General features: G+C 42.6%; 1 protein-coding gene across 2 annotated transcripts in view; it reads left to right on the forward strand.

Moving 5' to 3' along the window:
• CCBE1 (collagen and calcium binding EGF domains 1) overlaps positions 1–25,518 on the forward strand; it is a 233,637-nt gene that overhangs the window by 180,616 nt on the left and 27,503 nt on the right. For both annotated transcript variants that reach the window (XM_047767030.1, XM_047767031.1), the window contains exons 3-5: positions 15,097–15,149; positions 22,134–22,268; positions 24,453–24,605. In XM_047767030.1, the coding sequence (XP_047622986.1) occupies positions 15,097–15,149; positions 22,134–22,268; positions 24,453–24,605 (341 nt within the window). The remainder of the gene's footprint in view (positions 1–15,096; positions 15,150–22,133; positions 22,269–24,452; positions 24,606–25,518) is intronic.

The following is a 25,518-nucleotide window of genomic DNA, read 5'->3' on the forward strand; positions in this document are numbered from 1 at the left end:
AAATATTACTTGGGTTACACACTTCTTATTCTCTGCCCATTACTCCAGCCAATCACTGATTCCTTCTGCACCTTTTAATAGAGAAAAAGAGGAAGGAAGGAGGAATGAGAGCCCACAGGAGACCAGGAAAGATAAAAGAAAAAAAAAGATAAAGCCATAACCCTCAAATTTGTGCACAGCGTCTTGAATAGGTTCTTCCCACAGAAAGACTTCTGGCCAAGTTCCATTCAGCCAAAATGTGTTGAGTATCTGATCTTTCCATTACTGGACTAGATTCTCAGGGTAACTAAGACTCAAGTCCTACCCTGGAGGCGTTCTTGGTCAATTAGAGAAGATAGATTATGTTGTGTGTGTGTGTATGTGTATATATATATATATATAGTAGAGATGTACGTGTCCTCCTATGACCCAGAAAATAGTCTCTGTAGAGGCACCTTTAACATAGAACCCAAACCTATACCTTGTTGTCAGGGATCATACTTATTTCTCCAAGGTATTACCTCTTAAAATTTTCAAAAAAAAAAAAAAAAAGTTACAGACTCCATAATAGACTCAATACAGAGATGTGGGCAGCCTCTCCCTTCTGATTAAATGATGCTTCAGACATCAAGAAGCTGAAGTTGTTGAAAAACAGCTATACCTTGCACTAGGAACATCCATTCTTGCACCTTAAAAATCCTTACCAAGTTTAGCCATGTACTGACCCAGGCATGGTTTACTCCTGAGAGCCACCACTTGGAGTGAATTTGTCTGGAGGTCACTATTGAGCGCTAGGCCCTGAGAGAGCCAGCGCTGCCACATTGCTTCCCTGCGGCTCTTAGGGTGTATTGAAAAACCTACCATATGTGCCATGTCCGAGAGTCCACTAGAAGTTCTCTTTACTGTCCCATGTGCTTGCAAAACATTTCAAGATATCTTCTCACTCATACCAACATCTGGAATGATCAGGGACTGATTTCTTAAGTTCTTCTAATTCATGATGGTTTCTTTTGTGGAGTTTCAGGATATGCAGTTTTTGACCCATGTTGTCTTTTTCTCTGATGAAAACTTACTCATAAATGGAGTATTTCGTACTGTCATTAATAGTTTTGCATAAAATGGATAGTTCCTTAAAGCCACAGATTTTTTCTTAACCTCAGTGGAGGATGTTACATTTGAGACAGTGCACTAGCTTTAAGTGTACAGTTCAATGATTTTTGACAAAGTATGCACCCACATAAACACACGAAGAGAGACATTTTCATCACCCCCCAAGAGCTAGGAGAGATCTTAAAGATGACCCCAGTCCAGAGGTCCTTGTTGCCCAGAGTGGGAAGCAGAGACCCAGAGTGAGGAAGATTTGCTCAAGCTCATGTATTTAGCTTGTTGCTTTTCTCAATATCACCTCTCTGACTAGTCCTCCTTTTCCCTCTGGCTTCCTTACTCCACCCAGGTCTTTCAGGGGGGTATCCCCCCAGATCGTGTCCTTGGCACATACCTTCCCTGCATGTTTTTGTCCAATGCTCAGCTTCACCTCTCCCTCTGAAGACCATCTCTAGCTCGCCACTACCCTCACCTCACCCTAGAGCTAAGGCCTCAGGTATCCTGAAAACAGAATGTCATGAATGCCCACTAGTCTTCCCAAAATTCATGCTATAAAAATCTCTTAGATTTAGCTATCTTCCTATTTAACCTGTCTCAGTTAATGGTAACCTCATCCTCAAGCAGCTATATGACAGTCAACCTCTAGTCTGGGATTTCTCTGTTATTCTCTGTATCCCATGTGTTAGAAAATCCTATGGATTCAGCCTCCAACATTTCTTTAAGATCTGTTCTCATTTTTCAATTCTTACTACCCTGTTTTCAACTCTCTTAATCTCTTGCCTGAAAATATTTCAGTAGCCTTTTTAACTACTCTGCAGTCTTATCTTCCCAACATTTCCTCTGGGCCTAGACAGTGGTTCTCTGACCTACAATTAAATAAGGTTCAGACTGGGGAGGTGCATCCTAAAGGTTGTCTGAGGATGTCCTGAACCAAGGACAGGGAGTGTTTCCCAGAGGGAAGCTGAGATCACCAGATAGAGGAACGGGGTATGGGCCAAGCCGGAGAAGCAAGACTTGGAAGGTCGTGAGGGTGGGCACCCCTTCCTAGGGGGCCAAACATCCTTCTGGGACAGGAGCCACTCCAGCAGGCCACATGCTTCTGCCACCCCTGAAGTTGACTTAATACTCTACTTGGGTTAGGATGCTCTGCGTGCTCTGTCTCATGTTACAAGGAATTCTGTGTATTTGTATGTGTATATTTCTTCCACATTCATTGTCTTCAAGGACCAAATACAAATCTTAATTTTCTCCACATCTTCTGTAACATCAGGGTCAGGGAAGAGGTGGCCTTCGGAGTCCTGCAGTCTGGGTTCATGTCCAGCTCAGCTACTAAGCTGCACAAGTCACTTCAGCATTCTGGGCTTCAGTTTTCCCATCTGTTTTAAAAAGCGGGGGAGGGCAAGGGTGGTTATGACAAATAATCGATGAAAAATGCTTGGCTTGGTGTATAATAAGCTCTCAAGTGTTGGTTGAATTAAGTCCAACTTAATGCTTCCAGTTCTTAACTAATCCAGAGTGAAGTTTTTAATGTGATATGGGATCATTGTTTATGCAGTTTGATATCTAAAACAAATAGAAGATCCCTGCTCCCATCTGTAAATGGTGTGAAGGTAGCAATCCCACTTTAAAAAAAAAAGATTCTAATTTTTCTATTATAGTTAATTTACAATGTTCTGTCAATTTCTGCTGCATAGCAAAAGTGACCTAGTCTCTCTCACACACACACATATATATTCTTTTTCTCACATTATTCTCCATCATGTTCCATCACAAGTGACTAGATATAGTTAGTTCCCTGTGCTATACAGCTGGAGGTAGCAATCCCACTTTTGATGTTGTATGAATTTTTCCCTGCAGTGACTTAGACCTGAGGCAACACCACTTTTATTTTGTTACAAGGGTTTTATGTGTGTGAGGAGTGGGATGTGTCACATCATGATTGATTAACCTAAGAAAGAGGATCTCAGATTGGGTCCCTTCTGCCTTTCACAGTCATTAGAAGTAAAATCTCCAAAACTTCCTCATTTAATTCCCCAGTGACTGACCCTGGGCAGAAATCCGACTCAGCAAATTGTGTTTACATGTTTCTGTACTGAGCTCTCTCTGGAAGTGCCTCATTTACATGGTGAAGTGCAGGAGGGGGCTGAGCACCAGTGAAACTCTGCCCACTGTGTAGAAAAGAAGGATCCTTGGGTTGCGTAGCCTTTTCAAAGCAGAGGGGGTCTTTCACTTGGGGTAATTTACAAGGAAGCTTCAGCCATTTACGTTTCAAGGGTCAGCATTTCATCAGGCTCAAAGGCTCTGTGCACAGTTGTTAATGGAGCAGAATGAAAGGTTGAGTCTTCTCCAGGTGCCTTTTGGCTTCCTAACCTTGCATGTCAGCAGGCTTTCCCCCAGGGCTTTATTCCCTTCAGTCATTTTAGCTTGGTGGTATCAGGTTCCCATAACTGACACCAAAAATAGGAGCAAGGTAGACATTGTTTCTTACACAGAACTGTTCGGACGGCCTCAGCTCATGTGATGGTTGGACGCCATCATGCCTTCTTTGCTTGTATGTTGATCCACCTATTGCTGAGGTGTTGATCTCATTGTCCAAGGTGGCTCACCATCACGGGTCACATTCCCACTCGTGGGTAGGTGATGGGGGTGTGCACCCCTTCTGCTAAAAGGGGGTGTGTGCCCCTGAAAGCTACACACATCACAGCTACTCGAATCCCATTGGCCAGACTTATTTATAAGGCCATATACCTGGAGGGTAAGAGGCTAGGAAATGGATCCTTCCTTCTGGGTGGTTATGTGCCCAGCTGTAGTTGTTTTTTGTTTGCTTGTTTTTTTCTTTTTAGAGCCTCAAGCACCATGGCATATGGAGGTTCCCAGGCTAGGGGTCCAATCAGAGCTGTAGCTACTGGCCTACACCACAGCCACAGCAACACCAGATCTGAGCCATGTCTGCTACCTACACCATAGTTCATGGTCATGCCAGATCCTTAACTCACTGAACAAGGAGGTTGGTCCACTTTATCCAGAGTATGAAGCCTTAGGGATCAAACCCATATCTTCATGGATACTGGTTGGGGTCGTTAACCACTGAGCCACAATGGAAACTCTGTTATTTGTTTTCTTGTAATAATAGAGAAGAAGAGAAAGTAAATAAGGGGGAATAGCTAGCTGTCTCTGCCTCAGTCATGACTTTCTGAATGAAAATGAAGCTGTCAGTAATTTGCAGATTTTACTAGGGGAATAAAAAAAGAGGGTAGTTTTTAGAAACATGCTTGAGGATTATTTGCCTTTCAGCTCTGGCTCCATCCAGAATGCTATTTTATTCCACCTTGGCAGTGAGAAGTTAATTCTTTCTATTGGTTTCAAAATATAATGTTTTATCATTATAAAAGTAATGCCTGATAATTACAGAAAATTTGGGAAATGCAGGCAGCAAAATGAAGACAGTTAAGATGCTCAGAAGTTTGCAGTTTTCACAGAGGTGAGACAAGAGGTCCTGAGACAGGAGCCACCCTTCGAAGAAGAGAGAAATGTGTGTTTCCATTTTCTTATATTCATTCAGGAACATAACCAATATTTTATAATAACTTCAAATGGAGTAGGGTCTATAAAAAATATTGTATCACTATGTTATACACCTGAAGCTAATATAACATTGTAAGTCATTTATATTCAGTAAATAAGTAAATAGAGAAGATAGGGTTCCCGGGTAGTGCATCAGGTTAAGGATCTGGCATTGTCACTGCTGTATCATGTGTTTGATCCCTGGTCCAGGAACGTCCACATGCCTCAGGCATGGCAAAAGACAGAGGGAGAGAGAGCATGAAGGACACTGGGAGGAGGGGGAGGAAGGGGGAGAGAATGAATGAGGAAACAATAGCTGAACTGCAGCAAAAACCCAGAGGGGGGAGGGGAGGAGCCATCAGGAAATTTCAGGAGTGCCTTGGTTCCCTCTACAGGTGACTTGTTTTGCTCCATTTATAATGAATGTTTCAGTGTTTGAAGATAGGAGTTTCTTGGTGAAGGCCACTTAGCCTATTACTAATAACCATCCAGGTGTTCTCCCAGTATTCTGTAATAGCTGTGGGAAAAGAATCTGAAAAAAAAAAATGGATATGTGTATATGTGTAACAAGTTGTTGTACAGTGGAAATTATCCCAATGCTGTCAATCAACTATAACTCAATAAAACCTTCAAAAGAAGAATAAAAATAAATCAACAACTAGAGCTCTGGGTCCCACAGTGTCACTGCATACAATGAACCACGTTGCTGCAAGAAATAAGCTCCACTTTCCAGGCTCTGTCTGTGGATGGTGACCTAAGAGAAGGATGCTATTCGTAGCTGTCAGTGCCTCTGAAGATTTGCAGCCATGGGTATAAATGTGAGCAGAGATGCATTGGTTTAAACGTTTCCCCCAAATGAGGGAAATTGTTCCCTTAAAATCCTCTTGGAGGCAAACCTCTATTAAACCACTTATTTGAGGTGGAAAAAGTACGAATGAACATCCTATTATTTATTTAGTGTATTATTTAATACACTAAATCCCTAAGGCAATTTCTTAATAAGTACCTTACATTGATTCCAGATGACTTAGTCAGAAGCAGTTGGGTTGAAACCTAGTTGGTCCAGTTTGTCCAAAATATAAATCCTCAGTTTCTGGGTTGAGCAGATCATACCGGCTGCCCGTATGCTCAAACACGCTCATGAACATAACTCCTTAACCAACTTTCAAAACCACAAGTTTCTGAAACCATTGTGAAGCCTGGAATTAAAAATGGACCAAAGTACCCTGAAAATCCCTAAAGACCATTTTATTTTATTATTTTATTTTCTCATTATAAAATTAATACCTATTACAGAAAAATCAGAAAACACTCAAACATGAGGAGCCTCTTATATGTCACACACATGAAAAGAACCATGAATACCCAATATAGTCTTTATTATTTTTTCTGTAAAAATTTCTCCGCCTATGTCTAAGTACGTACATACAATTTTTTTTTTTTACAAAGATAAAAGGGGAAAAGATAGTTTGGTTTTATCTTTTTCTTATGTCTCAGAAATGATCAATTTCTCAATTAAGGAAAAGGCAGTCATCAAACAAGATAATGGGGGTTGAAGAGGTAGAAAACTCATCTGGGGGAGGCAGTGGAAGAGGAAAAGTTCAGGAAGGGAGCTGAGGCGTCGAGCATTAGCATCATTGCAAAGAGCCAGTGGACCAATGTCAGGTTCTCATCTCTAGAATCCCACCCACCTGGATTCTGGCTGGCCCTCTCCTGAGCTCCTTGACCCTGTGAATCTGGGGAACCCTGGTGTGCGAGGTGTGGCACATGTTCTCAGCTGTACAGCCGGAGCTGTTGTCCACACTGCCTGTGTGCACCCTCTGCAATGCTCAGAGGTGATCCTTGAAGGTGGCCATCAGAGCGGGGACACAGGAGGAAAGGCACATTTTTTCTTGGACTTAATGTATGCCAGCACTGTCCTAAATTGTGTATTAACTCATGAAATCCTCCCACCAAGCCAGTGAGGTAGCGACTATTACTCTCCCATTTTACACATAACGAAATCAAGTTAGAGGGACTTTGCATTGCTTGTCCACAGCCCTGCAGCTGGAAAGCAGTGGAGCTTAGGTTCAAACCCAGGGGTTATATCCCCAAGGCCCAGGGTCCTAACCACCAGCTATTCTGCCTTTTGGGAAGGTGCATGATGAATGTTTGTTGAATGAATAAATTATCACTTGCAGCCTTGAAGGGGATAAATACTTTAGCTCCATCCAAGAATAACCTTTTCTCATACATTTTTTTAAAATCTTTTTTTTTTATTAAAGTATAGTTGATTTACAATGTTGTACCAATTTCTGCTATACAGCAAAGTGACTAAGGGAATGTATGTGTGTATGTACACACACACACACACATTCCCTTTCTTACATCATGTTCCATCATGGTCTATCCCAAGAGACTGAATATAGTTCCCTGTAAGACCTCACTGCTTATCCATTCTAAATGTAACAGTCTGCATCCTCTAACCCCAGACTCCTGGTCCATCCCATCCCTCCCCGCTCCCCCCTCCCCATTGGCAACCACAAGTCTGTTCTCTATGTTTGTGAATCTGTTTCTCTTTATAGATAGGTTCTTTTGTGCCATATTCTAGATTCCATATATAAGTAATATCATATGGCATTTGTCTTTCTCTAAGTTTCTTCACTTAGTATGAGTATCTCTAGTTGTATCCATGTTGCTGCAAATGGCATTATTTTGTTCATTTTTATGGCTGAGGAGTATTCTGCCCATTTTTCAGTTGTGTTGTCTGTTTTTTTGTTGAGTCACCGCACTAAAATTAAAATTCTTTTTCTGGGGAGTTCCCATCATGGCACAGTGGAAACTAATCCAACTAGTATCCATGAGGATGTAGGTTTGATCCCTGGCCTTGCTCAGTGGGTTAAGGATGCAGCATTGCCATGAGCTGTGGTGTAGATCTCAGACATGGCTCAGATTTGATTGCTCTGGCTGTGGTGTAGGCCAGCAACTGTAGCTCCTATTGGATCCCTAGCCTGGGAACTTCCATATGCCACGGTTGTGGCCCTAAACAACAAAAATTTTTTTCTGTAATTCACACATTTAAAATCCAGACGATACCATGACTAGGGTGTTAATGATTAGAGGAATCACTCCAGCAGTGTTCCTTCCTCATTGGATCTTTGTGTGTGTGTGTGATAAAATATACTTAACTAAATTTACCACTTTAACCCTTTTTAGGTGTGTAGTTCAATGACGTTAAGTGCATGTACATCATTGTTATGCAACCATCACCACCATCCATCTCCAGAACTTTTTTGTCTTTCCAAATTGACACCTTCTACCCATTTTTATTCCGTGTCAGAATTTCCTTACTTTTTAAGGATAAATAATACACCATTGTGTATACATTTTGTTTAGTCATCTGCCAGTAGACATGTGGAATTTTTATATCTCTGGGTATTGCGAAAGATGCTGCCATGATCAAATATCTGGGTCTGCCTTCAGTTCTTTTGGGTACATACCCAGAAGTAGAATTGCTGAGTCATGTGATAATGGTTTAATTTTTTTGAGGAACCGCTGTACTGTTTTGAATCTGACCACCAGTAATTGTGCATATAAGATCAGGTTATACCTAAAATACTCTCTGGGATTCTCTTGATACCATCGTTAATGTTCGGCGGTAACGACGAGTTTATGTGTAGATGAACAAATAGGTTTGTTTGGCTTGGTTTGTTAATTCGCTTATGCTATAGTAAACATATTATCCCATTTGCCTGTGAGGAGCACTTTGTGGTTAAAAGGCTGGAACCAAGCATGCCTAGATGGGAGGTGAGTCATTTTATTGGGTTCTGTTCTCAGGTCATCTGGTGTGAACGGAATTCTAGTAGCTCACACGCAGTCATGCAAAGCTCAATAAAAGTTTCCGCAAGGGAAGAAGGCTCAAAGCAAGAGAGGAAAACTTCCTCACTATAAAGAGCTTTACCACCAAAATGTCCAGGACCACTTTTACATGCTGAAGCCTTTAATATTAGCCCTGAGGGATTCATGTTTTGCGTTCTTCCTGGCAAAATTTCTCATGGGCTTCCTGCTTAGACACACCCTAGTGTAGTTGGAACCCAATGAACATTGACTCTACACTTTCTTTGTCATCTGTCTTTATTTAGGACTGACTAGTTGAATATGTGAGGAAGCCACCCTCCCTTTGGCTTTAGAAGCCATCACCAGGAAGGCTTCATTGTCTGGGAATGAAATATTAAATGGAAATAGTTTTTTAAGACATTTGGAAATTCTGTGTATGGGCAAGATTATCTCCTCATGGATGAGTTAGGGTCCTCTTGCCTCTCTGACTTGGTGTCACAGTCTTGAACATCTTGGGTACGGTTTTCCAAAAGAATATGCCTTCTGCCTCTTACCCAGTAGGCAAAGGGTATAGGCTAACTTCTTGGGTTTGGGGTGGGACTTTCAGGTCATCTTGCTATTTCCATGTTCCTAGGTATCTGGGGTCTCCCGTTTCTATGCTTACTGAGATTCTGCAGGGTAGGTTGACTGGCTTCTCCATGATGACTTCCTCTGGAGATACTTAGGCTTGAAGTTACGCCACTCTGCAAAAACACTTCCTATCCTTTCATCCACCAGCCATGTTCATATTCAGTGGACCCTTGAACAACATGAGTTTAAGCTGTGAAAGCCCACTTAATACACAGATTTTTTTTTTTTTCAGTAAATATGTAGTTGGCCCTCCATATCTGTGGATGGAAATGGAGGGCCAACTGTGTACATTGTACTCTGCCGTTTTATATAAAAAGACTTGCGCATCCATGGATTTTGGTATACTGGGGCTCCTAAACCAACCCCTGTGGATACTGAGGGGCAACTGTATTGTAGTTTAGAGTTAGGTCTCCTAAATCTATGGCATATGAGTTTGCATTTCTTGTTCTCCTCATTATTGGGGGTTAACTTGTGAGAGAAGACAAGGACCAAAACGTCACTTTTGTATCATCTTGAAGTCAGAAGTTTCTCTCCCCCTCTTCCTCTTCTCTTTTGTTTTTGGAAGAAGAGATGGTGTCGGCCATTGACTAAGAAGTAGATGAAAGAGATGAGTCATAAGAGGAAAACATTTGGGAAGAGTTGCTTTGCTGTTTTCTTGCCTTTGTTCATAAAGCTGCAGCTTAGAACCAGGCCTTGTGCTAGGCACCTTTATTATCTGTAATCCTGTGATAATCCTATAAAAGAAATGCTATTATTCATGAAGAATCTGAAGTGCAGCAAGTTTAAGAAATGAGCCCAAGGTCACATCCGGAGTTTTTTAAAGGTCAGAACCGAACTGTAAACCAAGTTTGCTTGACCCCCGCCCAAGCCATTGCTCCATCTAGCTTGGCACCAAGAAACTCCAAATACTGTCTAAAAAGTGCAGTTCTGTCATGTTTTTAAAAATCTGAGATAATGGTGAATGTCTAGGCAGTTTTGCAAAGGAAACCGAAGTAAATCTTAGGGAAATTTACTGTTGCATTGGAGCAAGCATTGAAATATGTCTTGCCTACTAGCCCACTTGACCTTTTGAGGTCCCTTCTTCTGCCCCCTAATTCTGCAGAATTAGGCAGTTTTTTAGAAAATTCTTTTCTAGAATCTGGTAACTCACAGCAGTCAGTTGGATGATGACATCTCTGTTATCTTCATTTTTCTGACTTAGTATTTCCTTGCAAAAGCGTTCACACACACAGTTGGTTGGTGGGATGTATTTCTGGCTGCACTATTTTAACTTACAATTTTTTTTTATGTGTGTTAATACTCAGGGGTGCACCCAAGGGAAACCTCCGCAAACTTTCCTGATTACCAGATGTCGCCCTTTCTATGTAACAACCATCTAATCACCACTTCCCCTTGCCAAGAAATGAGAAAAGCATTTGCATTTAGAAAACCACACTGTGACACATGAAGCGTATTAAGGACTGCCTTCTCCCTGAATCCACATGAGCTTTCCCCATCTTAGTTTGTTTCTCTAAAAGATAAAAACCACATAGCCACATTTGTAGTTAGACCTAGTAAGTATCCGTGCTTGCATAACAAGACAATTTCAGTTTGGCTGGCTCAACTTCAATATACGTGAATTATGTCATAAGTAATCTTTTGAAACAAGGTAATATGTGCAGCCAGTGTTTATTTTGTTATGCTTTGGAATATTTCATTGTTTAAGTTACGATTTATGATTGATGGGTGTTTATCATGCAAAATAATGCTATATTTCCAGGAGTCCTGAGGAAAAGGAGGGTACAGTGGAGTCCAGACCTCCTTGCCTGGAGCAGAGAGATGGTGTTAGTTATGCAATTAAGAAAAAACAGCCAAAGGGAAGTTAATTCTAAGCTGAGCACATATTTAAATGATGCATGTCCATCCTGAAGCTCAGATTTTCTGATAGAGCTCCATGGTTTTTTTTTTTAATTATAGTTGATTTATAATGTTGCACCAGTTTCTGCTGTACAGCAAAGTGACCCAATCATGTATGTATATATATTCTTTTTCTCATATTATCTTTCATCATGTTCTATCCCAAGAGATTAGATATAACTTGCTGTGCTATACAGTAGCACCTCATTGCTTATCCATTCTAATATAAGGAAAACATAGGCAGAACGAACACTCTGACAAATTGCAGCAATACCTTGTTTGATCCACTTCCTAGACTAATGACAATAAAAGCAAAAATAAACCAGATGTACCTAATTAAACTCAAAAGCTTTTGCACAGCAAAGGAAACCATTAAAAAAAAGAAAAAAGAAAAGATAACCCACAGAATGGGAGAAAAATCTTTGTCCTGTCACCTTTTGAGATCATACTGAATCACTGTTATCATTTAATTTCATAACAAGGGAAAATGACAGGTAACTTTTGGCTCCACTGTGTGGATGATCCCAAGCCCTTGAAATGGTCAGAAAGGTCAGAGTACCTAAGTGTAATGTCTTAGGTGTAGAAAAAGATATTGTAAGGATTTCATCCATTCGTATGAATTTTAAAATACCATAGAACATTTCAGAGGCTACTACCTTAGATGTGCTATTTAAGTAGAAACAGACAAATAGAACCATATGTTTAAGTGTGGTGTTATACTTGAGATATGAATATTAAAAACACATGTTTTTCCCCCTCCACCCAACTTTCTCATGAATCACTTGAGTTTCAAGTCATCTAGTGCACTGCTTTTCCTCTTATAGTTTTCTATAGGACAACTTTAAGTAATACAGTAAGTAATAACCATGAAATTTTAATGAATTGCTCTTTAGGCCTGTTTTCTTTTTGGCTACTGGGAATTTGGACTTTCTTAAACTCTGCTTAGTTTTCCATGGTTTATTTCATAGAAAGTAAAGATAGGTCTTCTACTTCTGTTACAAATGATAATAATCATAAATTTATACCCCATGGGCTTCCCTTGTCATGTAACATAATTCATCTGGAGATATTGGGAAATTATGTTTAATGGGGAGACTCAACATTGCCACGTATCGTTCAGCTAGGTAAGTTACATATATGTATGTATTTCCTTTTGAAAAAAATATGTTGATGAAAGATTCAAAATAATCTATATTGAATGGACCAGTGCAGGCAGGCCAGTGTATCCTTTGTTGGAGGTGGGGTTGAACTTAACTGTTTCACTCAAGTCTGCTTTGGGAGCATCCACTGTTTTTTATACAGAAGCCCACATATTTTGCTTTTTAAATACAATTATCTGCAGCATATGGGCTGCATGAGAGATGTTGCAGGGAGGAATGAGATTGTATTGATGAACCCAATTAGGCATCAGAGTGTTCTCTTACTAGATGTATGTTTACAAATTGTATAAAATATTTAATAAAAATTTTATAAACTTTTTAAGTCTGGGGAAGAGAGTACTTAAGTTTCTCCTATGTAATTCACCTAAGAAACCAGTTTACAAAAATTAACTTGACCAATAGTATAGTTAGATTATACTAACTTGCAAAGGTAGAAAATAACGCTGTTAATTTGGGGGGGGGGGTTACTAAACAATATGTGATAGGAAAAAATGCACTTAAGTGTGTCTGGTTCTTCTTAGACAGAGTCCTCGTCTAACCTGGTTGAAGGTTCTGACCCTTTGGCAAAAGTGGGAACTTGCTTTAGGATACAGATAATGCCTAATCTTCAAAATCAGTGGTTTGTGCCCCTGATTCATACATACAGATGACATGTTAACGCAGGTGCCGTAATGGGTTGCAGATGATATTCAGTTCCTGGCTGGTAGATCATATTTGACTTATTCCCTTTCTATTCCACTTAGCATATCCAAATGCAGATGAGTCAGAACGACATTGCAGTGGGAATAACCTTGAATCTGATTTCTCTTATAGTTAACAAAGAAAGAGGGTTTTTGTTGTTGTTGTTTTAATGGTAGCTTAACCATTACAGTCAATTCAGTATCTTGGTAGGCTCTTGAGATTTGGAGATTCACAAGATCCTGGTTAATTCTCGGACCCTGCATTAGCAGTCACTGATGTTGGGAGTTTCCATTGTGGCTCAGCGGTGACGAACTCAGCTAGTAACCATGAGGGTGCAGGATCCTGGCCTTGATCAGTGGGTTAAGGGTCCTACATTGCCATGAGCTGTGGTGTAGGTCAAAGACGCGGCTCGGATCCCATGTTGCTATGGCTGTGGTATAGTCCGGCAGCTGCAGCTCCAATTCAACCCCTAGGCTGGGAACTTGCATATGTTGCAGGTGTGGCCCTAAAAAGAAAGAAAAAAAAGAAAAAAGAAATGATATTGGAAGCGGTAAAGGGAAGCTTACTTAGAAACCACCCAGGAGAGAGAAGGAAAAATCGATGGAAGCTGAGAGAGATGGAGAGCTGAGATTTCCTATTTTTGCATTCATTACAAGTATATTTTCCTTTATGTCATTATACATAGTTGTATGTTTGTGTCTGATAATTCCAACATCTGGGTTATCTTAAAATTGGCACTATTGATTGTCTTTTCCCTTGAGAATTAGTCACATTTATACATTTATGTTGCGGAGACCTTGGATCCTATTAGATTCCTCTAAAGAGTGTTGATATTTTTCTTTTAACAGACAGTTATTTAGACAAAAAGTGAAAATTCTATTGGGCCTGTGGTAGCAGCAACTCAAGTCCTCATTCAGCCCCTTTTGTCATTAGCTGAGATGTTTTAGGTCTGTTGCTCATATACATGGGTTAGGGATTACGAGAGACTGGGGCAGAGTTCATACACAGAATTCAGGGCTCTTCTTCTCTAATATGTTCTTTTCCAGGATCCCTCCTCAGTTCCTCATGGCTCTGGGTGCCAAGGCTTCATCTTCTGTTTGATCAGGCCAAAAAATACGGCAGATTTTCTCTCAGCTTTCAGCTTCCACATAGCAACTGCAATCTCTTCTGAGGATAAAGCTCTAGAAAGTAGGAAAATTACCTTTTGTGGGTCCCTTATTGAAAATTTCAACTCTTCTCGTAAAGCTGTCTTTTATTTACTCTCTAGAATCAGATAGTTGTTAGCTTCTGTTGTGTCCAGACTTTTAGTTGTTCTCTGCAGATGGGTTTGTTATGTTAGGCCACAGCTTCATACATACCAGAGGTGTCATCTCTCCAGCAGAGATTTGCAGTTTGAACTAATGACACTATTTCTTGGGCAGAGATGTAACTTGAATGTTTATGTTAAGAATTGCCTGTTAGCTATTCCTAAAATTCAGATAATTTAGGTATCTTTAGGTACCTTAGTGGTACAGGTGTTTTAAAAATGGGGGGGCACTCAAATGGGGTTAGATTGCTTGAGTTACAGTCCCAGGCTTGATAGTAATTAGCCCCCAATTATAATAATTATTAATCTTACGCTATAATTATCCTAATGTTATACAATTAGCTAATTATTATGATTACCAAGTCATGTGAATCCTTGGCCTGTAGGATGAGAGGCCTGGCCAGCCTCCAAGGTCCTTTTCATGTTTATATCCTATAAGCTACTAATCATCTAATATAAATATCTTGCAGTTTCAGTTAATTCATTTCATGGGATCCAAAGGATTAATGTCCTATATTAGGTGGGGGAAGAGGTTGTCATACAACATTGATATTTTTTTCTCTTTTTTTTTTCTTTCCTTTTTAGGGCCGCACCCATGGCATATGGAGGTTCCCAGGCTAGGGATCCAATCAGAGCTACAGCTGCCACAGCCACGCTAGATCTGAGCCACATCTGCGACCTGCACCTCAGCTCACAGCAACACTGGATCCTTAACCCACTGAGCGAGGCCAGGGATCAAACCTGCAACCTCATGGTTCCTAGTCAGATTCTTTTCTGCTGCACCACAATGGGAATTCCAAATACTATTTTTTTTCTTTTAATCTCAGATTCCCTCTACCCTGAATTTCCTTATGCCGCAGTTCTCCCTGGGCACAAGTTATTTTATTCAAAACTAACTCAAGAGAATTATATTTTTAGTCTAACATATCACATTTAAAATAAGTTTTGTTTGTCTCTTAGGAAGAAGTGCTGCAAAGGGTATAAATTTGTCCTTGGACAGTGCATCCCAGAAGGTATGTAATATAAAGAGTTATGTTTTCTCACCTTATTTATGACTAATAACCAGAGGTCTATAAAGTTCAGATGTACTTGGAATGTATGTATGTTATCTGTGCTTGTACATGCAGTTTTTCCCCTTTTGGGGGGCTTTAAATCCTTCTAATACCCATTTGGTTACACATGGCAGGTTCTGTCCAAATCATTACACAGCATATACACATACGTTGAGTAATTCAGGGTTTGGGGGTTTTTTGTTTTGTTTGGTTTTGGTTTTTAGGGCTGCACTCAAGGCATATGGAGGTTTCCAGGCTAGGGGTTGAATCACAGCTACAGCTGCCAGCCTATATACCACAGCCACAGCAATGCAGGGTCCGAGCCACATCTGCAACCTACACCACAGCTCACGGCAATGCCGGGTCCTTAACCCACTGGGCAAAGCCAGAGGTTGAACCCGTGTCCTCATGGATACTAGTCAGGTTCATTAACCACTAAGCCACAATGGGAGCGCCTCAGGTTTTGTGTTGTAGAGGCTATAATTCCCTAATTAGCACTTCATACAGTTACAACCATTCTCTCTACATGCTTTTCACGTTACACCTGAAGCCCTTCACATGATCATCAGCAAACACTGCTCATCCCAGCATCGAAGAGACAGGGTGATGTAAGGTATGAGCCCAGCCCTCAAGATGCACACCCTCCATCTGGGAGACAGCATAAGGATGGTGTGGAATCAGACCTGGATTTTAATCATGCTTCCACTTTGCCATAATCCATTTGGGCTGCCATACCAAAAATACCCTAGACTCTGGAGAGACTGGGAATTCCAGTGTCTGATGAGAGCTTTCCTGGTTCACAGACAGCCATCTTCTTGCTATGTCCTCACATCATGGAAGGATCAAGGCAAATCTCTCTAGTCTGTTTTCTAAGGGCACTGATCCTGGACTTCCCTTGTGGCTCACAACAGTATAAGGGCAGCTAATCCCATTTATGAGGGCTCCACCCTTGTGATCTAATAATCTCCCTAAGGCCCCATCTTCTAATACCATCACCTTGGGGATTAGAATCGCAACATAAGAATTTCAGGAAGACACAGACATTCAATCCATAACACATCCTGCTGGCTATGCCCTTGGGCATGTTACTTTCTAAACCTTAGTTTTTGCAGAAAGTGTTAGTATTTGACTCATATGGGTGTTTTAAGACTATTACTGCAGGTAAATTCCTTGGAACTGGCTCTTACTAAGTGCTTGATAAGTGGTGGTTGCTATTATTACTAATAGCTGCAGTATCTGCAGTAGAGAGGGGCGGTACATCAGGTGGTCAGAGGGAGCACACTGCCCCAAAGACCAGGGCAGTTAGGGGGGTCTTCAGACGGAGAGGAGATGGGAGCTAGGGTATAAGGAAGGCTACCCAGGACTGAGATAAGGAGAGGAGAAAGAGAAGCGCCAAGGATTCTAAGCAGAGCACTAATGCAGAAAACTCTAAGAAACTGTTTGAAAAGCATGAGATTAGCTTTCCTGGAGCTGGGCTGGGCTGGGCTGGGAACAGGTGAGTAGGGAATGTGAAATCATTTTCTTGACTGTTGGCCAAGAAGTCAGGTCTCTCTAGAGGACCTGGAGCCCAGCCAAGCTAGTTACTTTGCATTCTCTCATAGGGAGCAGTTTCTTTATCACTTAGAAATAAATGAATCCTTCTTGTTTACTGCTCTCTTTTGCGGAAGGCAGAAGCGATCCTTAATCCATAGCTGTCAACTCTGAGAAAGCTGCTTTAGGATGGTTGGTTGGAAAATCTCTTCATGTATGGTGGTTTATGTGAGTCTTTCCAAGACAGAATTTCTTACTGCCAGCTAGTTCTGTTAGAGCTTGGTGGGAAAAAAACCCACAACGGTCAAAACATTTGCATTCTCTTATAAGTCAGCTTTTCTCAGTCACCAGCTCAGTCCTTTGTATTTCACTTTGGCAGATACAGAAAGAAAATTAATTTGAGGCCCATCAATTAAGATTCCATTTAAAGGCCTTGCCAGACCTGATTTAAAAACATTCATGGATATTTAGAGTTCTTTAAATGATAGGTGTTGTGGTTTCAAACATCTAGGCCTAAAATCAGTCTCCCTCACCCTACAGTGAGATGTTATCAGCACCTAGGATTAACGTAACTCACAACTGAGTATTTCCAGGAAAAGTGGTCCCAAGTGCTGAAAGTTGCTTTGCCATGCTAACTCTCTGTTCTGTTGCTTTTCACTAGGAACCTTTTAAAGTTGATTTGTTTTCCTCCGTGGGAATAAATCAGTGTGTGTTTGTGTTTATGAGTAAAGAGATCTTCAATCATAAAGGTTTCTGTTACCCACAAATGCAAAATATAAGTATAGGATTTCCGAAAAGAGGGTGCATTAGTCACAATTCTCCAGAGAAGCAGAGAGATTTATTTTAAGGAATTAGCTCACGAGATGGTAGAGGCAGGCAAGTCCAAACTCTGCAGGGTAGGCCAGCAGGTTGGAGACTTAGGGAAGAATTGGAGATGGAAGGCCATCTGCTGGCAGAATTCCTTCTTTATCAATGGAGGGCCTTCTTTTTTCTATTCAGGCCTTCAACTGATTGGATGAGATCCACCCACAGTGAGGTAGGCAATCTTTACTCAGTGTCTACTAATTTAAATGTTAATCTCATCTAAAAAAGAAACTCCACAGAAACTTCTAGAAAAAATGGGCAGATATTTGGGTACTGTGGCCTAGCCAAGCTAACACATAAAATTAGCCATCACAGATAATAAAAAGGAACTAGAATTTCTAAACAAATATACTAATGAGAAGAAGTGGAAATTCTTCTGAAAACAGTGGTGTCATTGCCTATTTATTTAAATCAAGGGTCGGTAACCTGTGGCCCAAAGCTGGCCCACCACCTGTGTTAATAAAGCTTTAGTGGAACACAGCTATATGCATTCACTTAAATATTGTCTATGGCTGCCTTTGTCCTGCAACAGCAGAGTAGTTGCAACAAAGGCCTGCAAAGCCAAAAATATTATCTAGCCCCTTTATAGAAAAAGTTTACCAACCCTAGCTACAAGCATTGTCTACACTGGCCAGATAATAGGGTAATTGGATTTGTTCTAATTCAGCAGTTACTGATTGAGCATCAGCTATAGGACAAAGTAGTTCTGGTTATGCCAGCGGACAGAGTCCCTGTCAAATATTCAAAGCAGCATAAGAACTAGTAGTAAAAGAAGCTAAAAAGCAGATCAACATTTTGCTAGGTATCAGGTACTATGCTTAATGCTTGACCCAACCTAATCTTCCTAAAAACATCATAAAGTCAGTATTATCGTTATCCCTGTTTTATGTGTAAGGAAGTTGAGGTTTAAAGACCCAAAATCACAGAGCAATCACAGAGTTGGGAAAGTTGGCTCCAGAACGTGTCCTCTTCATTATACTGCTTCATGCCTCCTAGAGGAAAGCCTGGCACAGAGTAGGTATTCAGGAAATATGGCATAGCAGGATAGCGTCCTATTGCAAAAACTAAATTCCATTGCAGACCTCAAGGAAGTTTTCTTGAAGGCATGGTGGTTGCATTAGCACTTGAGAAACTATACAGGGTATCAGCAGTTATGAAGTTCTGAAAGAAAGCATGGAGTGGTTGATTGGACATCATAAAGGGTGAAAACAGAATAAACAAAGGCATAAAGTATAAGAGGCCAAGGATATTTCTTGTGGTACAGCAGGTTAAGGATCTGGCATTGTCAAACCCCTGCAGTGCCACAGGTTTGATCCCTCACCTGGGAGCTTCCACATGCCACGGGCATGACCAAAAACAAACAAAAATGATAAGAAGCCATGGATGTGATAGTTGATGATGGGGAAGAGAGTATACTCCTTATCAAAGTGTAAGGAATTAATCTATGAGTCCAAGTTGGAAGTGCAGTCTCAGGGATAGAATGCCAGACTTCAAGTGCAAGAGGGAGCCGTATGTATATAATGTTGATGAGCATAGGGTTTGAAGGCTTGTTGACACTTTGGGTGACACTCACAGAGCTGTGCTTTGGGATTATTACTGGCCTGACAGTGTAACAGAGAATGGATTTAAGGGGGAAGACTTGAGATAAGGATTTATAAGGGAGCTTCTGAAGATCTGAGTTAGAATGGCACCCAGAGAAATAGGATAGAAAGTAGAAACATTGTAGAAATACAGCTGCATGACAGAAAGCTGGCAGTCACTGGAAAACAAGCATCCAAAATGGAAGGCTAGAAATTCCCACTGTGGCACAGTGGGTTAAGAGTCTGGCTGCAGCAGCTCAGGTCACTGTGGAGGTGCAGGTTCAATCCCTGGCCTGGGGCAGCAGGCTAAAGGATCTGCCATTGCTGCAGGTGTGGCTCAGATTCAAATCCTGGCCTGGGAACTCCTTGTGTCACAGGTGAAATAAATGAAGGAATAAATGAATGAATGAATGAATAAGGGAAAATGGAAGACTGAAGAAATTCACTAATCTTGCTACCTCCAGAAGCCCACAAAGTGGGGGGAATTGGAGGGGGGGGTTACACAAGATATATAAACCCACAAGAACAAAAAGGAAGAGGAGATAACAGCACTAAAACTTTGGAATCTGAAGAAGAAAGAGGTTGTAAGTAACTTAGCAAAATGGGAAAGGTGAATCCTTAACCAGGTTAACTAAGGAGCAGCCCAATTGATAGGCAAATAGTAATCCAAACAACTGAAAGTCTTCAGAAAGAAAAGTGCTAGAAGTAGAGTGAAAGTGCTGTCAAAGCAGAAGGATAGACCAAAAAATTGTATAAGAAGTAGTCAGACGCCCAGAACTTGCCGTCCACTCCCCAGTGACAGAATGGTGCCCCTTCTACAACCAAGCAGAGGACCGAAGGTGAGTTCTCTTGAGCGGGCGCTGGAGGCTTTGGGACTGAGGGATGCCAGTCAGAGAGGAAGGTGGAGGTCCAATACTGCAAATGGAAGGAGTTAGTAAAGGATTATGCTAAATATTGCAGCACTCATCCTTTCCCTCCACTTGAGTTTCTCCACTTTACTGTCAGGCAAGGATTTGGAAATGACTCTTCTGGAAGTTTTGGACAATTCAAGGGAAAAGTCCTAGAGAAACTGACGTTGAAATGCACCAGCCAAATCACTGAATCGAAGCCCAGTGTTTGTAAAGTCTGCCACATGCAAAGAGCTTCTATTGAGCTGATTTTATAGCCTTCTTATTGAGCTAATTTTATAGCTTCGCTTCTATTTAGCTATAAAAATTTTATATTCAAGCTATTCTGTTTAGTCTGTGTGTTCAGTTTGGCTGCACACACACACCCCAGACATGGGTCTCTGGGGGAGGTGGGTTTGCTACAGCAAGGAACTCTGCCTTGGACTAAATGATGCTTGCAGTGGGACTCTTTTCTACTCCTGTGCTGTATTAAAGTAATGAGGACGGGGCTGTGTTGCAATTAAATCATTTTTTGTTGTTAAGAAAACAAATTCATTAGAATAGACATCAAGATAGGAAAAGGATCACCAGACACTGGAGGAAAACCTACAATAAGAAACATTTAGGAAAAAGTCTCTTTAAGAAAACCAAAATTTCAGATTAACAACATGGACAGGATGGAGGGAGTTGGAAGTGTGAGTGTGGTTGGAGAAACAATGATAAAGCTGGAAATCCAGAGTATTTAATATTTAAAGGAGGAGGAGGCAACACAAGCTGGCTATTTAGAGCCACCGAGGTAGATTGTAGGAGAATCAGAAGAGTTGGCAGTGTAGCCTCAAGGAGCTGGAATGTTAGAAGAGATAAGGGCTGTTGTTTTTCAAAACAGGTCTTATTGAGCTTAACAGTCAACATTAGGACTCCTGACCCTACCCCTTCCCCTCCCCCTCCCTGCCAGCAGCTGCCGAGTGACAGGACAGCAGCCCATAGCCAATTACAGCTGAGATTTGCTGTTAAGCAAAAAGAGCATAGAACATGGGCTGCCGCAGGTTGAAGAAAATGCGTTTGACCAGGGATCCATGCAGGAAGAGCAGATCTGGAACCACATCTGTGGGGAGGAGGGTTAGCCAGGGCTGCCTTCCAAGTCGTGAGATTGGTGTGATCCTTGTCTCTTCAACCCCGCCTACATCAGGGGCCAACAGCCCACCCATTTCACCTTCACACGTGGCAGAGCAAAGCCAAGCTCCTTCTTTGTCCAAGGATAGTTGATCTGTCAGCACCTGAGGAAGATAGTGCGGTGATTAATGAATGTTGGATCTAGTCTGAAAGTAAATGTTCAGTCTGAGCGCCTGTGAGCCAAAGTCCCTTCAGAGGCTCATTAAATATCAGTTTGTTTGTAAGAACTGAGAGGAGATGCCCTGATTCTTGACAAATAGTGAGCAGCCACCCCAATTTGCAGATTTAGGGCTGGAACAAGGTCTCTAGCCATTCAACCTTACCCAACCACTTCTCGGCATGCAGAATCACCCCCCACCCCAGACCCATCTGCGCTCCTACAACACACACAGCCTCCCTCATACTCCTCTGAGCCTGCCTGACTTCCAGCCCGCCCGTCACCCCCCCACACCCCTGCCACCACCACCTCCTCACATTCTGGCACCAGCCCCCATCACCAGGCTTAGCTGTTCATTAGTGTTCAGCAGGAAGGAGGAAGGACCTGTTTCTGCAGCAGTTTGGTGAGAGAGAAGCGTGGGCCTGAGTGATGCCACAGAGCCTGGCCTTGAAAAGCATCTTTGCTCTCTGGATGAGTGATAAAAGATCAGAGGATGACAGGTGACCCAGGGGAAAATCAAAAGGGATATTTGCATTTAGCTACTGAGATGCTCAGCCCTCAGTTGCCTATTGCAGCACTCCTGGAAGACACCTCAGGGCCTGAAGAGTTAGTCCCCTCTAAACATAGCAGGTCATAGCACAGCTCCCCTCCAGCAGAGCGCTGCCCAGAAAGTCCGTTCCCAACTGGGGCTGGGAGGCCCCCTCCTTGACATGAATGGCTGTGGTTGACACGAGCTCCAACTTTTCTTTTTCAGACTATGATGTGTGTGCTGAGGCTCCCTGTGAACAGCAGTGCACAGATAACTTTGGCCGCGTGTTGTGTACGTGTTACCCAGGATACCGCTATGACCGGGAGAGACACCGGAAGCGGGAGAAGCCCTACTGCCTGGGTGCGTTGGCAATACACATCACTTCCCAGCTCCTAGGATGTGCCATATTCTGATGATGGTGTGGAACACTCTTCATTGGGGGGGGGGGAGCAGTTCTCAGGAGCCACTTTGACCTTTGATTCCTCCCCTTATCTGTTGAATGGCTGTTATCCTAGAGGTCACTGGCTTTCGCCATGATTATTAAAGCTGGCCAAGGAGTCCTTCAGGGAGTGGATACCAGTCAGATCCTAGTCGGCAGGGAGATATAAGAGCAGGACAAAGGGAATATGATGGAATGAAAACTAGAATAAGCTAAAGCAGTGAGTGGGCAGGATTGTGAAAGCGCAGGAAGAATGGAACAAGAGTAAGTGCTCTCTTAGAAGATGACCTGGACTAAAAAGAGGAGGTGTCCATAGGGCAGACAGGCTGGAAATGACTAATGGGAGCAGAAACCAGCCACCAGGGCTGCCTGCAGTTGAGCAAAGCCAGCACCAACCATTGTCACCAGCTTGCTCCCTCCCCTCCCCTCCCCGGGCCTCCCAGCCCTGTGCACCTCCCTTAGGTTTCTTAGGCAGATTTATTATGGTCATTGGTCCCCTGGAGCTGCTTTGTATCAAAGTGTGGTCCATCCCTGGCTAATCTGTCTCTGAAACATCTGGGCTTCTTTAAAAAAAAAAAGAAAGAAAGAAAGAAAAAATGGTTCATGGCCTCCCCTCCAGACTCTGATGGGGCGGTGGATGCAGGAATCTACATTTACGCACATGCCCAGTGAAGTCTGATGATCAGCTGGAGGATGAACTGAGGAGACTGCAGAGGGATCCGGGTGGGAAATGAACCAGCCATGGTGAGCACCTCTCCCCTTTCCTTCTCAGGAGAGCACCATTTAAGAGAAGTTCCAGATAAGAGGTTGGCTTCTCCCAGGTCACCCCACACAGAGAAGGAGTGGAATTGAGACCACCAAGCCCACAGAAGGGTACCTGCAGGCTCTCCTACAGGGAGCCAGGTATACTCTCAGTAGCACCATCCGAGGTCCCAGATGTCAAGGCTCTTATTTCCATTGTGGAAGTTCCAGTGCCCAGTTCTTTTCATCTGGGGGCTTGGGGAGCAGCAACACTAGCTTTTGGCTATGAGTTCCATCCATTTTTTTCTCCTTTTAACCTTGTCAGCCTCACCCTAAGGTTTAGGGCAGGAGCATGTGGACAGAGGTGGTCGGCCCGAGGAATGGCAGAGGCAGCTCCAGCTGTGACGTCTTAGACTCCAGATGACAGTACAGACTGTCAGGGGGAAACATCCAGATGACCACGTGCCCCTCGTCCTGAGCAGCTTGTCCAGGGAGGGGCTGGGATGTTTTCAGGATCCTGGAGCGCAGGGCTGGGCTCTGTCTGCTGGCCATATGTATGCAATCTGGGGCTGTATGTCATGGCCCGCACCCAGTGTCTTTAGCCAGTGACCAGGAAATGGGTTTGGGCCTCCCTTTCCTTCCCTGCTGGGAAACAGTTTTGTTTCCACCCAATTCAGTAGGGTAGTGAGTCTGTGATACTCATAGTTCACGTGGACTCTCGCCGCTTACTTGTTTGATGGTATCATGGTTCATTTCCATGCTTGTAAGGGGTCTGTTTGAGTCATGGATGGGGCTGAAATTTCCTCGGGAAAACTTCTCTGTTAGACCCATTATCTCTGTTTATCTTTGATCAGAAGTGGCTTTTCCCAGGTATCACCACATTTCCTAACTGGGAAGGAGCCATTCTTAGTGGCCTTAGGTCACTATCCTGCTGCTAGGAACCTACAGTCATAAAGGGAACATAAAAACTCTCAGCACACTAGGGTCTTTGCAGAAATTGTTTCTGTGAAAGTCGCTTTTCAAAATGCATTGCCCTCAGTTCTCATTTTCCCTTCCAAGGAGCCCTGTGGAATATCTGGGTCAGACTTTGTCACCATGTTCTATAGTGAGAACCTTGGAGACTCCTTGGTGGCAGCAAGGAACCCATCACTGATGGGTTTGTAACCATGGTGACAGGGCCTGAAATGCTCTCATCACAGATGGCCCACCTTTCTAGCTTCCTTGCTTTATTCCAGGCTTCAGTGATAGAAGTCTGGCAAAGAGTCCTTTGCAGACATTAATACAAGAGCAAAGCCTAAGATCACCTGTTGCGCTGGAAATGATTTCTTTGAAACTGAGTGTTCTCGTGTTTGGTTTAAATGTAGACATTGACGAGTGTGCCACTAGCAATGAGACTCTGTGTGCACACATCTGCATCAACACCTTGGGCAGCTACCGCTGTGAGTGCCGGGAGGGCTACATCCGGGAGGATGACGGGAGGACGTGCACCAAGGGGGACAAGTACCCCAATGACACTGGTAAGTAGGGCAGGAAAAATTATCGCCCTGATTGGATGGATGGGTGGATGGTTGGATGAGTAGATAGAGAGGCAGGCAATAGGGTTCCTTGAGAAGAGGAGGCCAAGAAGAGGCATTTATATGAGTGGTGGGTGGCATCTGGGTGACAGAAAGGTAGGATACAAAGTCAAACCCCTAGAGACCTAGTGATGCCTGTGAGTAGCAAGGGTCATGAGCTGGTTGTGTGTTGGGGAAGCATTCCAGCAAGTGGAGGTGATGTGCTTATGGGCAAATCAATAGAACTTAGTTACTGATGGGGTGAAACTGGGAGGAGCAGAGGTGAGGCCGGAAGCTCTGAGTCCTCCCAAAGAAAACAAGTTGAGGAGTACCTGTCATGGCTCAATGGAAACAAATCTGACTAGGAACCATGAGGTTGTGGGTTCAATCCCTGGCTTCACTCAATGGGTTAAGGATCCGGCATTGCCATGAGCTGTGGTGCAGGTCAGAGATGTGGCTTGGATCTGGTGCTGCTATGGCTGTGGTGTAGGCCCGCAGCTGTAGCTCCGATTGGACCCCTAGCCTGGGAACCTCCATATGCTGCTGGTGCTGCCCTAAAAAGCAAAAAAATTAAAAATTTTTTTAAAAATTAAAATATACGAGCTGAATTAAAACATGCAACACTTCCACAGCAATGCATACCAGTGCTGCTAAGGTATAGCCGGCTGCCCCACGTCTGCCTGGGAGCTATTATTTGCTTCATGGTAGGATAAAGACAGACATTGAGTGTGTCTAGAAACATTTCTAGTCATTTTTTTAATTGTATTTTAGCAAGCCCAGTCCACATGGAAGTGGAGGACTTTTAGAAGCTGGCCTCTCTTCACACAGCTTGAGAAGCTGATTGACGTTATTTCGGCCAGATTGATCAGCTGAGATG

Source organism: Phacochoerus africanus, chromosome 2 (assembly GCF_016906955.1).
Source record: "Phacochoerus africanus isolate WHEZ1 chromosome 2, ROS_Pafr_v1, whole genome shotgun sequence".
Classification (NCBI taxonomy): domain Eukaryota; kingdom Metazoa; phylum Chordata; class Mammalia; order Artiodactyla; family Suidae; genus Phacochoerus; species Phacochoerus africanus.